This window comes from Panthera onca, chromosome B3 (assembly GCF_046562875.1).
Source record: "Panthera onca isolate mPanOnc1 chromosome B3, mPanOnc1 haplotype 2, whole genome shotgun sequence".
Lineage (NCBI taxonomy): Eukaryota > Metazoa > Chordata > Mammalia > Carnivora > Felidae > Panthera > Panthera onca.
Genome location: NC_138344.1, coordinates 67,992,680 through 68,011,008, shown reverse-complemented (window position 1 = coordinate 68,011,008; position 18,329 = coordinate 67,992,680). Strand labels below are relative to the sequence as shown.

General features: G+C 44.8%; 1 protein-coding gene and 1 long non-coding RNA gene across 8 annotated transcripts in view; one reads left to right on the top strand and one right to left on the bottom strand.

Annotated features, from left to right (window-relative positions):
• LOC132669310 (uncharacterized) overlaps positions 1-18,329 on the top strand; it is a 55,834-nt gene that overhangs the window by 6,440 nt on the left and 31,065 nt on the right. For all 7 annotated transcript variants that reach the window (XR_013556236.2, XR_013556239.2, XR_013556235.2 and 4 more), the window contains exons 3-4: positions 7,892-8,006; positions 9,693-9,860. This is a non-coding gene — a long non-coding RNA (uncharacterized LOC132669310). The remainder of the gene's footprint in view (positions 1-7,891; positions 8,007-9,692; positions 9,861-18,329) is intronic.
• Positions 679-13,223, bottom strand: GREM1 (gremlin 1, DAN family BMP antagonist). Its single transcript, XM_060619020.3, has 2 exons — positions 13,062-13,223; positions 679-4,712 (listed from the first exon to the last, which is right to left on the bottom strand). Exon 2 carries the CDS (start codon positions 4,709-4,711, stop codon positions 4,157-4,159), a length of 555 nt encoding a protein of 184 aa, XP_060475003.1. The 5' UTR covers position 4,712; positions 13,062-13,223; the 3' UTR covers positions 679-4,156.

Genomic DNA, 18,329 nt, shown 5'->3' with positions numbered 1-18,329 from the left:
ATTCTTAGCACAGTGTCTGGCCTAAGCACTCCATACGTAGTTTCCGGGGTTTTCATCACCATTGTCAGGGCACCAATACCTAGTAGAAATCCTGTACTGTATGTCCAAGTAGGAAGGGACCTCAGAAATCTACTTCAATTGCATACCCAGGACAAGAACTCACTTTACCTCACATCCCTACTAAGTGACATCTAGCATGTGTTTTCATACTTCCAAGCACAGGGAGTTCACCATCTTAAAGGCAGCTCATTGCATTGATGAATTACTCTCATTATTATCTTCCTTCTAGTGAGCCCCAAATCTTTTTTTCCATTTTTCCCTTGAACACCTCAAAATAAAACCATTATCATTTCTGCATGGCAACTCTTCCATTACTGAAAACAAAGCCCTTTCCAGCTCTTGTTTCTAGCTCTGGGGAAGAGGCTGGTATTTTCCATTGCATACCAACTTTCCCCCCACCTCTAACTGCCATGGCCTGAGGTGTCCTACTGAAATTATAAAAGTCTAGGTGGAAGAACTAAATTTCCTTTGGGATCACAAGAGATCCAATGATCTCCTTTCTACCTTTCTTCCTATGACAAGTGAGCCCCTGTTCACCCTACCCTGTAAACACTACCAGTTAAACACACACACACACACACAGACACACACAGACACACACACACACACACACACACACACAGAAGAGTTTCAATTTATTGGTTGCTCTTTGGGAAAGGTTATATAGAACATAATTGGGATCGAAATCAAAATCTAGTTTCAAATTCATAAAACTTTGCTTTAAACCAAATTAGTTTTTATGAGACCATCCAATCCCCTCTCCTCCTCAAACATAGCAAAGTAATTCAGTCATAGTCCATATAATCCTCTGTTGTTTTTAAAAGATTGAAGCACACACTATACATAATGCAGTTGATATTAAATATCTTGAGAATGACAAATCAATAGAACTACCTCCACTCTTAAGCACTGACTGGTCATTTATACATGTTCTGCACATACATTTTTCATTTTAGATCCTCTCCCTTAAAAGGACGTCTGAACTATTCATTATTATCAGCTATTTGCATACACACATCATAAGTCTTCCAAAATAACATTTAAAATCTTTCTTAATATTGCTTTAGAAATGTTAACCTTTAAGGAACATTCAATTAAAAAACAAAAACAAAAACACAAAAGCTCAGGTCCTGACTCTGTTGCACATGTTCAGATGTGTCAAGATTTTATTGTTTCCCTCTGACCTGATAAAAAAAACCTCTAACAACATACAACTGACAAACATGTCAGTTTCATCTTTGCTTAACTCAGAGAAAAGTCAAATAAAGGAGAAAAAAAATGCTTGAAATCACAGTGACCAAAAGATTTGAATTAATAATTACATTAAATAACCATAACTTTTTGTTTAAGTATTCACATTCCACACAGTGGAAATTATCTTTTCCTCCAGATTTTTCACTTGCATTTGTAACTTTGAAGAATTACAATAACAAAAAAAACAAAACAAAACAAAAAACAACTTACAAACTTGCAGGACGTGTGTTTCTCTCTTTTAATGCCAAGCACAAAGCGTACATCATAAAATTCATATTTGGTGTTTGGCATTATTTGAATAGGAAAGATTGAGATCACAAATATCTTGCCATAAAAAAATATTCTACTATAGTAATGAAAAAAACATATTTCTTCATCGGTGACTCCAATACAATATGTAACAGATATGGCACTTTCAATAAATGTTGGAAGACATACCATACTTTGCTAGTCTTAATATAGGCACAGTCAGAAAAGCAGACATCTCCCTCTTTGGCCAGCACTGTTTTTTTTCAGGGTAGTTATGCTGCTGATTATCCCAGTGAAGTTAATTTTGAGGAAATTCTCTTTACTTAAGCCAAATCCGACTTACATGCAAGACCATGGTACAAGCTACTAAAAGAAAATTGCTGCTGCCAACTTAAGTCATCTCTTTTTAACAAAATTGAATGCTTGTGGCAGAGTTAAAACAACCAGAGAAATTCAGTGTCTGCCGATTCTGAATGTCATTTTTCCTCTGTCGTGTGGTTTTTACATGTTCAGCTCCTTCCCCTTTCTTTTCCTCTCCCCCGCCCTCAAAATTCTGGCTTAGTATTTGTGTGCTTAATTAAATCCATTCTGTGCTTTATTGTTGGAGGATGTGGAAGATAGAAGGATTCAGGGCAGGGGCATACAGTGTATACGAAATGCACAGCCCGTGTGTTCGAACAAATTTGCCTGGTGTGGAATCATCAGTAGTGAGTTTAAAAGTTTCAAAATCAGACCCAATATTTTGAGCGTTCAAGATTAACTTCTGCCTCAAAGTATGGTTCCCGCTTAGTTGTCAGATGGGAGAGTGCTGCACCAAAAAAATAAAATAAAATACAAGAAGCCTCTTTAGTGCAATGCTGGAGCTTCGCTGGGCAAATAAAATGCTGGTCAATGGTTCCCAAATTACACATGACTTGGCTAATGGGGATGAGATGGTACAAGGCAAAACAAGTGTTTGGGGGGTGGGGATGGGTTTACATAGAAAACCTCAGGCTTGAAGAGAACAGGTTAGCCAAATCCAAACCGTAGTTAAGGTCTACCCACCCTGTACTTCGGCCATTAGATAATCCCTACCCAGGTTTAATCAGAGGAGGGGTCTATTAGTATGTTCTGAATGGTTCCAATGTTAGACGAATCCCACCACCAGTAGAGACATGGCTAACGCACCACCCAAATGCTCTTTCTTAATTGGGGTTTCGCATTAGACCCCGAGAAAGCAAAGGAAGAAGAGGAGGACACATCCCTTCTATCTCCTCCCCGGCATTAAATTACTCCTTAGCCAGAGGCAGTCTCCTTTATTTCCTTCTTTTCCTCTGCTCTCCAGCTCAATCTCCTACCAATGGCTAAAACATAAAGACCCAAAATCTACCTCTAGCTAAAATGGAGCAGGCCCTAAACTCTCCCCTCTTAGCTTGGTTCTTCACTGCCAGGTACACTTAGCAGAAGCAGAATCTTTAGAATACAGGGTTGTGGCTCTCAGAAGCATTATACAGAAATAATGGACTGGGAAAGAGGTGATTACCACCAAGCAAAAGGAAAGATACTAGGACCTTCTGCTTATGAGGCGTTTGTTTTCTTCCTATCCCTGCACTGGCAGGGGATGGCGGCGGGGGGAGAGGGGGGGCTGGTCTGAGCTCCATCTGCCATCCACCTGAGAGGGGCGAAGGGGGAGATTTGTCTTGGTTCAGCTCACTCACTTGGTTCTGAAAATAGGAGTGGTCAATATTTATGTTTTAAGTTTGGTGTTGGGTTACAGCCAATTTCAGCAGATCATGGTGATGGCCACAGTCAATGAGGATTTGGCAATTCCATTTCTCCTCCGTTCACTTGGTTTCAGTTAAATAGCAGGGAAAGACTTGCTGAAGCCTGGGGTTGCACTGTGTTCAGGGAGTGGCCTTTCAAGACCCTGCACATCTCCCTGAACTTTACTGTGCCCAACTGGTCCTCCCCCTCAATCCCTCCCTTCTCTCACTCCTATGTCCTTCTTGCCCATGTACACACCAGCCTCTCCGAGTCCGAAGAGTCTTCCCCAAATGAGAAACATTTGCATCTATGGTCAAGTGAGCTCATTTAGAGCCCTTAGCAGATAGGGGATTAGATTGAAACGGTCACTGAGAGCCTAAGAAGGGATGGGCTGTGGAAGGGAAGCATGCACATGTGGAAACACCTTTGCCGAGTATAATGCAGCACTACAACAGGTCTCTTGCAGTCAGAGTAGCCTCTCCTGTTAACATTCATTCGGGAGGGAGATTCTGGCCCCCAGGGAGGGAGGGCACATGTAATACACAGGCAGAACCAGACCACAGCCCTGCCCCTCTTGATGTGCCTTCCCTGGTGTGGGCTTTCTGGGCCATCCCCATGGAAACGGAAAGGCTTACACACTAGGAAGTGCCCTCCTCTGGTGTCTGCAAACACCCACAGACACCCATGCACACTCACGCACACTAACTACGCACTAGCAGGCTCCTGTCAGAAGGCAGCTGGTGGTTCTTCTTGCCTGTAGGTTTAAAGCCAAGTAAGAATCAGGTGGTTTTAGGTCTGGCTCTGGGCCCGCCTGGGGCTGCATCCCGAGGACAGGCTGGGTGTGCCCAGCTTAATCCAGATCGATGGATATGCATCGACACTGCTTGACTCGAGTGACCCTCTTCTTCTTGGTGGGCGGCTGCAGTTCGGGGCAGTTGAGGGTGACCATCATGGTGGTGAATTTCTTGGGCTTGCAGAAAGAGCAGGACTGAAAGGAGCCCTCCTCCTTCCGGATGTGCCTGGGGATGTAGAAGGAGTTGCACTGGCCATAGCAGAAGCGGTTGATGATGGTGCGGCTGTTGCAGCCCTCCTCGTGGATGGTCTGCTTCAGCGGCTGGGTTTTGCACCAGTCCCGCTTCAGGTATTTGCGCTCAGTCACATGCAGGGCCTCCTGGCTGGACTCCAGCACCTCCTCGCCGGGCATGGCGGTGCCTCGCCCTTGGCCGCGCCCCCGGTTCCTGGAGCCGGGCTGCTGGGGAGACTGAGTCTGCTCTGAGTCATTGTGCTGGGCCTTGTCTGGCGGGGGGATGGCACCCTGGGACCCCTTCTTTTTCCCTTCAGCGGTGGGCAGCAGGGTCCCCAACAGGAGAAGCAGGGCTCCCACAGTGTAGGCCGTGCGGCTCATGCTAGAGGAGGGAGGCACAGAGAGGGGAGACACAACAAACAGACAAGTCAGTTAGAAAATTATTAGCAGCTAACATTTTATCAGGCACTGGTTTTGTTTGTTTTTTGTTTTTTGTTTTTTGTTTTGTTTTGTTTTGTTTTGCTTTTGAGAGAGAGAGAGAGAGAGAGAAGAGAGCAGGGGAGGGGCAGAGAGAGAGGGAGACACAGAATCCGAAGCAGGCTCCAGGCTCTGAGCTGTTGGCACAGAGCCCGACGCAGGGCTCGAACCCACGAACTGTGAGATGGTGACCCGAGCCAAAGTCGGACACTGAACCGACTGAGCCACCCAGGCGCCCCTTTCAGGCACTTGTTAAACACTTTATGTAAAATACTTCATTTCCTTTTCACAGTATCTCTGTGAATCAGGTACTGTTATTCTCATCACCCACCAGGCCACCAAGCCATGAAGTAGCTTGCCCCAGGTCACCAGTGAATATGCCAAGGTTTGAGCTCAGTCAGGGCCTGCCTCTTCATGGCATGTACTGCCACTGGAATTCCTTCCTGGTTACTGACACCAGTCACATCTGACTTTGTATTATGGTCACTTAATTGTATTCGTTCTTGTACGATACCGAGTGAACTTTGCATCTCTTTGGGCAAACCAATTTTCTATTTTGTTTTATGGCAAGACCAATCAACCTCATTGCCCAGGTTTCCTCTGTCAGGAAAGGCTTCTAGTCTCTTCTCTTGGCCTAGCCTGAGCGCTTCCTGAGTTGCACCTTGTTCAATTCGTTAGATACTTAGGAGATGTTCACTGATACCAGGCATTGCAAGGAGACCCATGAAGGAGACTGGAAAGCACCTGACAGAGAGAGAATAATTAACAGGAAGAACGCTGGATGAAAAGTCAAGACTGAGTTTCAGGTCAAAGTGCTAGGGCAACAACTTGGTGTCTAACCTTGAGAAAAATCACTTTACTTCTCCATAAATGACTTAATTTAAGCACAGGTACAAACACCTCATCTCCCCAGACAGGGTGGCTCACACCAAATTTGATATACAAGTAAAAGCAATTTGAGAACCAACCAAAGATATGGCAGTATTGCAGACAGAACAAATTACCTTATCAGAAAGGTCACATAACTCATAAGACCCCTTGAGCTCTCATTTATTCTCATTTTTAATCTGGCACAGATATTTATTATATCATTCTCTATATCATTATATACACTTTTCTACTTTTAAATGGTGAAATAGGTCATTTATGTGTGTGTTTGTGTAAAATTTAGAATATAGAAAATGGGCACAAGGCAATAGGTCTATGCAAATATTTACATTAATAAATGCCATACACATGTAGAATAAATGAATGATAGTGAATTTTTTGTGGATGGGCCTTAGACATGGGTCATAAAGGGTAATGAACAATGACAAAAAAAATTAAGTTGGGGAGGCAGAGGGAAAACAGACCAAAAAAAAAAAAAAAAAAAAAACACAAAAAACAAAAAACAGGACAGGAAAGCAAGGATGGGGAGAGGAAAAAATGGAATGAGGAATGTAAACCAGAGAAAGGAGGGCTGTTCTAGAGGCAGAGTATTGAGAGCAGGTAGAACGAGGAGGAAGGGGAGGAGCTGAAGCATATTTTTAAAGACAGTGCAAGCATCAGACTATTAAGATTCTCCTGATACGGTGCCTCTCAGAAACCTCAATGTGTAGACACTCATCCAGGGTGCTGTTAAATGCAGATTCTAATTCAGTAAGTCTGCCTTTCTAACAAGCTTTGAGTAGTAAGGCCTATAGCACTCGTAGCTTTGGAACACAGGGTTATTAAAATGTGGAAGGATTTTCTTTTCAAAAAGTACAATTTCAAATTCACAGCCTCTCTCTCAGGTCATCATACCAAATCAGACCTGAATCTTGAGGCTTCCCCTTCCCCCTGCCCCTACGCCCACCATGATTCTGAACCTAAGGGCATAGCTGTGAAGTACCCATCTCCTTGCTCTATTCTGTATACTGGTGTTAACACATAATAACGCTAAGTGCAATTTAATAGTAACCTTACACTCCCCAAGTAACCTTACAGTTACCCTAAGGAACTATACAAGTTGTATGATTAACTAAAGCAATTACCTTTCAAAGACAAAGACAGTGTGGAATCTACATTCTCTAAGCAATAGTCCCAAGACCATGCATCCCCAAGGATAATGTCAAATTAACATAATTAAACATGAAATTTTAAATATCCTTAAATGGCATCATTTTCCTAACATTAACCTAATACTTTTGGGCAAGTTCAAATTTGGAACAGATAATGTGACATTTAGCTCCTGTTCTTCTGACTGTTGACTCCCTGGCTTTTGTCAGTTTATGTTACAACATCCCTGTTCTTTAAACAGAGCCTTTTTTTTTTTTTTTTTTTTTTTGCCTCAACAACAACAAAAAATTAATTTCCTTGTTTTGTCTTTAAAAAAAATCACTCATGAGAAAAGTCCAGTTATAAAACAGTGTTGATTTTCTCCAGAGACCAGGATAACTTGAGCCATGGCAAATATATTATGAATTTGAGAAGCTTTTACAAGTTTCTGCTATTTATTCAACTGGGGGTCAGGATCTAAACTAAAATTCAGTCTCTGCCCATTTCAAAGAGGAGCACATGAGACATTCCTCGGCCTACACCCATAGTCTCCCCTCATCCCTACTAAAAATGGCCCCCAGGACAATTCAGCCCTCCTAGGGCAAGACCCTCAGAGCCCAACATCACAGAGGCCAATCCAAACCTGGGAATGTACATTGTCTGCATATGACAGTTCATGTCATAAGGCTACCCCCCGCCCCCTGCCACACACACACACACATCTGTCCAAAAAATGCAATTTCCTTTCTCCAGACCAACATAGCACTCTTTTTATACTCAACTTTTCCTTCCTGGCATTTTCACGTCTGTCATTAAATGAATACTTAGTCCAAGAGTCATGAGGCCTTATTCATCACCTTATTCTCAGTGCCTGGCACAGAGTAGGTGCTCTTTTGTTAAATGAATGCTTGTTATAGACCACACTGACTTACACAGTCTCTGTTCTTTTCATTTTAAAATGCCTTCACATGTGCCAGTGAGCAGCTGAGCCAAATACGACCTTCTTTATTTCTGACTTGCCGTATAGCAAACTCCCTCTAGCCTTAATATTTGTCTTCCTTTTTCTAGGAAAACTCCAGATACCCACTACTTTTTACCTGGTCCCGTGCAGAATGCTGTGGGTTTTATATTCTAACTGAAGCCACTGTACTCGCTATGGCAGAAACTGACAATGAAGTAAGAGGTAAATTCAAAATCAGTCAACTGTGGCTTTCGGTTTTAATTTGGACAGTCTTCCTGTTCCTTTGGGAGCGTGTGAACCCCATAAGCCAAAGTGGTCTAGAGTGGCAGGCCGTTTTTCTTGGTTTTGGGTTTTTTTTAAGAAAAGTAAATTTTTCTTAAAATAAGATTTATTACGTGTGGAAAATGTTATAGAATGGCTTTTCTTTCTTTTTTTAAAATCCTACTTTTTAAAAGATCTTTAGCACTTACTGTGAGGCTTTAGACTCTTTAAACCTGATAACTAGTTATTTGGAGAAAAGTAAAATCCAACTTCAGGAATTTCAATCACCACAGACCTCAGCTTCAGGAACAGCAGTGCCCTGAAGGACTCTGCATATTCCACATGAGTAAGAGTTAGAAGGATGAGAACTCTAATAGTACTAGGACCAGGGTTCTATCAAGTCATTGTGGCCAATCACCCCACGTCCCCCACACACACACCCCAGACTGGTCATGATTATGCAGTGAAGGAAAAGGAACTGCTTTGTCTTGCAATCCCAATCATATTACCACCAAATAATTTGCACTTTGTAAATATCACAGACATGGAGGAAATCAAGAAGATGTAAATTTCTTGAGGACAATTCTTTTCCACATCAATACCTAGCAGAGTGCCCCATTATCAAAAATCAATCCAAATGCTAATCAAGATTCAGTTTCCTAGGATCTACCACTCATGCCCAACTGTGAGCTGCAAACATTTTTGGTAATTTGCATTCACAAAATGACCCACTCACATCATTACAGTAAAGCTGCATCTCGTGGTACACAGTGCATCCCGACACCCACAAAGACCTCCCTTTTTTCTCACTGCAGGCAGCATTCTTCTTTATAACCCTGCCTCCACTTCGCCTTAATGCATTTCTGCTTCTCCAACTAGTATTTTCATGATGAGCTTTCTCCTACAACTGTTCTCCATCAGCAAGACCCACCCACCCTTACCTTTTTTTTTTTCCATTACTACTGTCCTCCCCTCCAATCCATCTGTCCCAGAGCACATGATACTCTCAGAGCAGGTCTTCTCTAGCTGATGCTTTCCTTCAGGTTTCCCTTAGAGATCAAGGGAAAACATCTGCACGCAGGATAAGCCATATCAACCACCTCTGTCCTGTGTAGGTCACGGTGATTTATTCCAATCTTCACAAGGCTCTAAGAACACAATCATCTAACTCTAGGGAATCAGAAATAAAAATGCTCTGTGTGACCTGTTTCCAATGGTCTGTGTCTTTAGGAAAGTTTAGGCCAACTTTTGGGCACTCTCCTTGCTGTGTTTCTCATTTTCACTAACCTACCTGCTTATAATCCATTAAATGGAGTCCTGAGTGGGAATTACACTGAGTTCACAATAGTCAGCAATCCAGATGTCTATGCCTGGACATCCGATCAATTCCTCCTAATGAATTCAGTTTTAGAAAAACATTCAACAGGCATGACATCAAATTATTCTCCCAGTAGGAGAAAATAATGAAAGTGACAGCAAATGCAGGCCAGATTTTAGAATAATGTCTTCCTTCTTCTCAGCACTAAATCTTTGAGAAGGGCAAAGGTTATTTTTAATTTGACCTTTAATTTTTAAAAAGACAGCTTTTAGAAGTTAAGTAGAGAATTTTGTAAGCATGCACTGGGTTGATTTTTTTTTTTTTTTCAGACAAGTGAAACCAAGAAGATAGGAGCTACTTGCTGGCGAATTAGTAGAACATAAAGGCTCATGTTGTATGTGTTGCAAGACCCTAACCACAACCTCTCTATTCAGAAGACCAGCCAAGCTAAGTCAGACTGTGGCCCACATTTCAGGGGACATGAGGGACACCACCAGGTAGTTAAGTATCTCAGGAACTCTCTGCTCATTGGAGGAATTTTTGTTGAAGTGAATGATTATATATAATTTTTGAGGTCAACATGAAACAAGTTAGAAAGTAATCAATGTTCACTGAGGAGCATTACTGAGAGACAGCCGGTTTATAGGTTTTTGATTGTGGTGCAAGATGTGCACTCGTTCCCGTGTGAGTGGGATTTGGGATTTAATTTCAGAACCACCTTGTAATATATCTGGTGCCATATAATGTTACCAACTTCCCCCGATATCATCATTACTAATAAGAGCTATCTATATTTTGAAACCTTAGTACACACGACCTTGTGCTAAATTCTGACCGTATTTTAGAATTTCTTCTACATAGAAGATGCTCATAGTAGAGCATGAGGTGGATAATATTGTCTTCGTTTCATCAGTTAGGGAATCCAGAAGAGTTAGGAGTCTGTTCAGGGTCACACAGCTACTCAGTTGGAGAGCCAGGGTTTGGCACCAGTCCTACCTAGCCCCCAAACATGTCTTTAACCACTGTTCTATGGGCACTCTGCACAGTATTTAACAAGGGACAGATGGACTTGTTTCTAACACAAGTCAGTTTGAAGAATATTGTAAGTCAAATGATTATCTAGTTTGTATCTTCATGTTCACATGCGAAGGAAAAAACTTCTGTTGTCCCAGGAATTACTGTTGTGCTTTGCACTTCTAAGAGCATATGTTAAAACTGAAGAAAATTCCTTGCAGATGTAAGACATGTCTGGTAACACTTGCCTGATCGGTCCTTTCAGTTGGATGCCATAGCGACTTGCCCTACCCACCCCACCCCCACTTCTCTTTACATAAAAGGGCTGGGTTTTCCTATCTGTCCTTCTACTCTAGGACATGCTACACAGCTTTGCTGTTGACAAGCATTTCTTGGTAAAGGGTTCTGTGGCGTAAAATTTCTTAGCCTTCTACCACTTGTAATACATAAACATTAAGATGGAGGGCTTCAGTTTAGAAGACAAGCAGGCAGCGCTCATTCAAAGATGTGGGGACATAGTAGGTTCCTATCTTCTCTGTGTAACCATTCAGATAAAGACTGTGTTAGCCAAGTAGGATTTCCTATGGATCGTGGGTTACCAAAACATTTTCGTTCAAAATGGACTTTTAAGAAAATAGGAAACCTGTGAAATTACAAAGGTTACAAAAGACTTTAATTCCTACAATGACCTGAGGGTTAAACACACACACACACACACACACACACACACACACACACCCCGTAACTACGTTCTAAAGAATGCTTCAATAATTCGTTAATACTAACAATCGAAGGGTGCAATTTATTCAGTGATAGCCATCAAATCACCTACTGTTGCAGACATGGGTGTACCAGGGAGGAGATGAGACTAGTTTCTTAAGATCTTTCCCTAGTTGCTTTGAAATGTTCATCTCTTCAAGTCTCTCAGCGCCCCCCACCCACCTCCAAAAAAAAAAAAAAAAAAAAAGAAAGAAAAAGAAAAAATTAGAGAAGAAAAGGAAGGGGTGTGGGGCTGGAAAGCCCAGGGGTGAAAGAAGACTCCTCACCCTGTGATTGGGGTTATCTTAACCTCTTCTCTGCTATTTATTTAACTTGTGTGTACAGCCAGAAGGAAGCCACTCCTCTGGGGTCCCTGGACAGCTTAAATCCCCGTGACCCACTTAACACAATAGATTGTTTTAATCAACTCGTGTCCTGGCACCATCTCGAAGGGGAACATAAACAGACGCGCGCACCGCTCGGATCTGCTTTTTCCAGCAGGAGGTCCAATTACCTGCCAGTGGTCGTCTCTCTGCCCTTGTAGCCTTTAGAGAGATTTTAACCCCTAACGTCTGAAAGAGCTGGGATTCAAAGTCGACAGAGGAGGAGAAGGCGACAGCCGGATTCTACCCTGGGACCCATTCAGACCAGCTCTGGGAGCGCGGGAAAGGCTTCACTGCAAAAAATTGGTCACCTCCTGTCTGCCCCCTGCCTCGCCCAGGGACCGTGGCCAGGGCCCGCCGCGGGGAAACACCAGGCTGGGGCGCTCCCAAGGTGCAGCCGGGACTCGAAGACAATGCCAAGCCAGAGCGGTGGCGCTTCCCGTTCTCCAAACCTTAAGTCTACAAACAGCACTGGCCGGCGAGGTGACAGTACCTCTGCCCCTCCGCCCCGGGTCTTGCAAGGGAGTCAGCAAGACGGCGACAGGGAACGGGGAGCACCTGGACATCTGAGCCGCCAGTCCCGCATCGTCCGTGGCTAACGAGACGCAGCGGGGCGAGGCGGGGCACTCTAGAACACAAATTAAGGGGAACGGGACCCTGCGGGTTAGCTCTGCCCGGCTCCTGGACATTCGCGGTTCAGCCAAGGGGCGCGCAAGGCGCGGAGAAGCCTAGAAGAGGGCACCGAGCGCCCACGCGTGCGTGGCCAGCAAGTGGATGTGTGTGGTGTGTGCGGTATGAGCACCGCGGGCTCTCTGTACTCCGCGTCCCGGATCGCGCACGGCACTGAAGCTGACCCGTTACCCAACGCTCGGGTTTCCGCCGCGGCGGAACTTGGCGGAACTCTACCCTTGCCTGAGTCTCCATCTCACCTTGAGGATGCGCCCATGGACGCACGGCTGGATTCTTCGGATCCTACAGCCCACCGCAGGCTCACTCCCGGCACTCGGACGGGAGCCCCCAAACGTCCCGAGCCCCAGCGCCCGCCTCAGACACAGGGCACCCTCTTAGTGCGGCTCGCCCCTTCGTCTGTGGCCAAGCAGCAGGTCCCCATCGCTCCCCACCACTCCCGCCCACTACCCCTCCGCTCCCGCGATGCGCCCACCCGGACTCCGCGCCTTCGAGGTGCGGGCACGGCTGGCAGGCGCACCAGGAGCGCGCTAGCGGGGCTCGGGGAGGTGGAAATGGGATGCGGGGCCGTAGCTCTCGCTGTTGTCGTCCTCCTTCCCAGCCTCACCCTGAGGACCTTGCAAGGTGAGGTCACGGCAGCCACGACTTTGGCAGGAAGGACCCCAGTTTTTCGGCATTATTCACCCTAGGTACCGGGGCCTCGGTCTGCGCGCACGGAGGGCTACCGCGCGTCTGCACCGAGCTGGACGCGGGAGTCTCTTGCAGGGGACCCCTCTGCACGCCTCCCCCCATACACACACACATCTCACATACACAAACTCACACTCACACCCTGACGGGCACCTTCGCACTCACCTGTCAGTGCGGCGGGTCTTTCGGGCCTGCGCTCTCGACGCGGGGCGCGGTGTGCGGCCGCGGCCCGAGCCGCCCCGGCTTGGCGCGGGGTCAGCCGGACAGAGAGTAGGACTCTCGCTGCACACTTAGTCGCCCGGTCCGCGGAAGGCGCACCGAGTGCGGGGCATCGCGCCGTCTCCCGTTTAAATGCCGGCGGCCGTGCGCGGCGCCCAGGGCCGCGCCTCTCCATTGGCCAGGCGCCGCCGCCACCGCCGGACCCGCTATCCGCCCCCTTTCCCGGTACTGCCCCCGCCCCCCGCACCCCTCCTGCCTCCCCGCGGGGTCCCCTCTCCGCCTGCCTCGCCTCTTTGTCTGCTCCCCCCGCCCGGGCCGGCTGGGAGAGGTCACCCCGGGGAACCGCGCCTGGAATGCACAGCAAATCACATTTTCCGCTCCCGTTGGAGGGGGAAGCGCGGGAGGAAATCCCCCCGGCTCCCGGCCCCTCAGTCCTCCTCCGACCCAGGCCTGGGCTTTTCCTCTCTCCAGTCCCGCTTCGCCTGCATCCGCCCCGCAACGCGTTCGGTCGCAGAGGCTGCCCCGGGAAGAGCAAGATCTCCGTGGGACCTCGACAGATTAGGCGATTCTTTCCCCGTGGCGGGAGCGGGACCGCAGGATGCTCTGGTTGAGCGGTCGCAGCGGCTCCGGCGCGGCTCGGCCCGAGGCCCCCAACTTCGAGGGCGCTGACCCCCGCGCCCCCGTTAACCCCGGCGGGCTCGCCGGCCGCCGGCAGGAGCCTGTGTCTCCAAACGACACCCTCCTCTCCTCACCCGCCGCGGGTTCTTTCAGCTCAGATGCTGCCGGCCTCGGCCGAGAGTGTACAGAAGGGAGTAACGGAGGGGAGAATAAACCGAAAAGGACCCTCAGAAGTCAAGGTTTCCATTTCCAAGCCATCTTTAAAAGGGAGAGAACAATAGCTACGAGAGAGGAGGTTTTCTGTGGCCCGTTCAAGATGAATAAATCAGGAAAATAAAACATCAGACGAGGAAATAAACTTCCCGGAGATTTAAGACAAAAACCTACGTTTGTGAAAAACCGATGTCACATTCTGTATTTATTACTGAGAACCCAAATGGATAGTGGCGAACACACTAAGCGCGTAAATATTTTTCGAAAGATGAGCGAACACTTTCATTTTTTCTTTTAGCTTGAAAATTGGTTCCTCAAAGAAGCCGTAAATTCTGTATGTCGAAGTTGCAGCCCGTGCAAAAATCAACCCGTCTGCAAGTTCTGCAGACCGGCTCCATCAGCCAGGTCAGATGATGACTTTGGGAAAAAAAAAAGAAAATAGTTACAGAAGAAAATTTGAAGGTGCCTGTAGACACTAAAACAAAATAAACAAAACAGTGAAACCCAGCAAAAGGTACTTATGAAACATGTGTGATTTAAGCCCTTGGCTAAGAAAACAAAACAAAACCCTAGAATAGCATGATTTTTATCTCTTTAGGCAGTCCCTTGTGGGGAGGGGGCAAGAAACACTGAACACCTACTAGATACTCTTACGAACTGGAAATTAGTTTTTCCAAGTACATGAAACAAGAAGGTGGTCTGCATTAAATCAATACCTGGAGAATCTTTACAGTCCCAAAGTTTTGTTTGTACAATTGCAGTTTCTACCCACACACTCAGTGCTGCACTTTAAATGTTGCCAATAATTTTTTGTTAAATCATCCCATGAGCCTTAGTTTGTAGCTGCTTGCTGAATGAGAACATTCAGCGGGGCTTGAAGATTTATCCTGGTGGGGTGGGCTGTAGGAGATATAGGTGGTCAGGAATACACAAAATGCTCAGGCAATTAACAGTCTGGCCAAAGGCCACCACCAGTCTGTAGAGGCCAATTGTTCCCTCTGGGTGTAAACTATTCCCCCAAGGAAAAGGGAGCATATTTTACAAATGCATTAGCTCCTTCTAATTTAAAATCAATGTTTCAGTCATTTTTTTTTTCAGTACTCCTATAAACTGCCCCAAATCAAAATACATAGGCAGAACTTACCTTCTGAATTGGAAGTCATTGTTCTGGAGCCCTGACACTGGTTTTATACATCTCAATGTATCTCTGTGACTGTTTCTATCTCTGTCTAGTAAATGCTGTTGATATCACTATGCCCCCTTCTCCAGAGGCTTCTCAGACCACAGTCTCTACAACAGAAACACTGCCGCCCTACCCCACTATTCCACGTTAACTCCTCTCTCCCTGCCACTACAATGGAGGCTTCATGAGAGTGGGGACTTTTGTCTAGAGTGGTCACTCTGATTACACCGAGCTCACAGAACACAAAGTGTCTAAGACAGACTTGGGATTTAACAAATAGTTGTGAGCTGGGGATGTTCAGCGCATGCCCACTAACTAGGATTAGCAACTGAGCAGAATGCTGAGGATATATAACCATCATGAATATAGTAAACATGGGCCTTCACCTCACAGAGTTTATAGTCAAGCGTATTTGTAAATATTTATACAGATATCCAAGCCTTTGGCCTCATATTTGTGTTTCCACAGCTCTCAACCAGTCATTGCAAACCATTATCCAATCAGGGGGCAGGCATAAGAGTAAAAACTCTTCAGACCTCTTTAACCATAATTACATAATTGAAACCTGTTCTTAGTAAGAGGGGGAAAAATTAGAAGGACTCCATTAGTCAAAGTTAAAATTTTAAATCTGAGCTAAAAATAGTGTTCACCAAATGATAAATGTCACTTACAGAAACTGCTTTCAAATTACCGTGAGGCTGTTTTGAGAAGTCTAGATCCTGCTCAGGTACTGGTTTATTAAAGGAGAATCTATTACTCTTGTTTTCTCTTGTTGGATGTATAGCATGTGTTTGTCTCCATCTAACTCCCAAGATGTTAAGAGGGGGTTACTCTTCAGATTTGGGGAAGAACCTCGAAGGCCTTTGTAGGAGAGCTTTTGCTCAAATCTCGATTTTCAACTAATTGCAGACACTGTGTATGGCATCTTGCATTGGATTAAAGAAAACAAAAATCCCTCACCCATTTGGAACTGACCTTGTATGCCCTTCCTACAGAAAAAAAAAAAATATGATGATTAACTTGACAATGGTTAAAGAAAAGATGTTTGCAATGGTCACATAACAGCTAGATGATTCATATCCAGAATGGATTTCTCTTATAAGTTAATAAGAAAAAACTCTACAAATAACCCAGTAGGAGTTGGCAAAGCACATGACTGGGCACTTCACAAAAGAAGAAACTTAATGGCCCATAAACATGAAAAAGCACTAGATTATACTAGTAAATTGGGGAAATGCAAACAATAAGATGACCTTGCTTAGCTAGCAGATTGGCAAAGATTTAAGTATGCCAATAACCAGTGTTGAAAAAGGTATGGAGGGGTGCTTGGGTGGCTCAGTCCGTTAAGCGCTGCTCAGGTCATGATCTCAGGGTTCCTGGGTTGGAGCCCCGCATGGGGCTCTGTGCTGACAGCTCAGAGCCCAGAGCCTGCTTGGGTTTCTGTATCTCCCTCTCTCGCCGCCCCTCCCCACCCCCTGCTCATACTCTTGTCTCTCTCTCTCAAAAGCAAATAAACATAAAAAAAGAATAAGGTATGGAGAAGCAGCCACTTAAATGCACTGGCAGTGAGAGTATAAATTGGTACAACCATCTCAGAGAGTAATTTGTCAACATGTGGTAAAGTGAAGCATGCCTCTAGCATACCACTCAGCCACTCTGTTTCTAGGTAAACACCTTACAAGAACTTGAATGCATTTATGAGGACTAGAATTGTGTGAGCACTTCTATCGCAGTATCATCTGTAACAATCTTCGCATCCATCAACAGAAGTAGGAGAAGGCATAATAAACTATTTTATTCATATAAAAAAATACTATACAGCCACTTAAAAGAATGGACTAGATTTCTATATTCCAACACAGAGCTCAAAAACATAGTGATGTCTCAGGAGGAGGAAAGCAAGTTTCAAAATGCTATAAGCAGTTTGACACCCTATGTATATTTTATAATAAACACAAGACAATAGTATGAATTGTTCATGAAAACACATGTATTCATGGAACTGAACGAAGAGTGGATTGGAAACCAGACTTTGATGGTGCCTACCAGAGTGGAGTCAGAGAGGAGGTTGAATTGGCGATGGAAGGCACAGGAGATTCCAACTTTAAAATGTTTATAAATTTCATTCTAAAAAATCTTGAAACTAATATAACAAAATGTGTACAGTTTTCATTTCCGGGTGATGAGTACACGGATATTTGTCAGATTACTTTTTTTGCATTTTAGACACTTTTAAAATTTCCCCAAATTAAAAAGAATCCGCCTCTCTATTATGATTTCAAGAGTAATTTTTATCCTTATTTGGACACTGAAGATTTTTCCCTCCTTTGTGTCCTCTGTAACCAGCTCCAATCAAGGGAAGCGTGCTTTCAAAACCCATACAAGCCCTTACTGGTTTTTATATGTCTGCTGATCTGTCTCAGCTCAGGATGGGTCCCAGGTTATTCACCTTGCTCTCTGAACATAAGTGGTAAAACCTTGACCAGTTTCCTGTATCTGAACAATGCACATACATGTGAAAATTCTGAACAGCGCTGCCAAGTATAAGCACATGAAAGAATAAATAAATCATGCAGACCATTTTAATACAATCGAGACCTACTTCCATACAAGTATTTGTTATCCACACTGCATGTGCAGTGCAGTATAAAAAACACAAAAACATAAAAGTATGTTTTGGTCCTTCACATCAATATGGAGGCCGAACAGAAAACTCACTGAACTTGGAAGCAGAAAAATCAGAATGAATTTCCGACTCCTCCTCCTAAGAACTGAGTGCCCCTGGGTTAGATATTTAAACCCTCTGAGCCTAACTAAATTCAATCATCTGTGTTATAGGAATGGTAATACCTAACTCTGGGTGGATGATGGAATTAAGTAAAATAAGATCCATGAAAGTGCCAGACACGTAACAGACGCTTAATAAAAAGGAGTGACTGCGTGGATACTAGAATGTAATTGGGGGCCAAAACAGACAATGAAAATGTAATATCAGCACGGGCCATGCCTTACAGTATCTTTATATTCACGGTGCAATGGATGCCACACAATAGGTGGTTGATAAAGTTACTAAATGAGTATCTGCATAGGAGGAAGGAAGGAAGTAACAAAGGCAGGAGAGGGAGAGGGAGAGAGAGGAAGAAGGACTGTGGGAAAGAAAGGAAAGGAGGGAGGGAGGAAGAAAAGAGAGGGTAGGAGAA

Coding starts and splice junctions, on each gene's coding strand:
- GREM1 (XM_060619020.3), bottom strand. CDS start 4,711: ATGAGCCGCACGGCCTACACTGTGGGAGCCCTGCTTCTCCTGTTGGGG.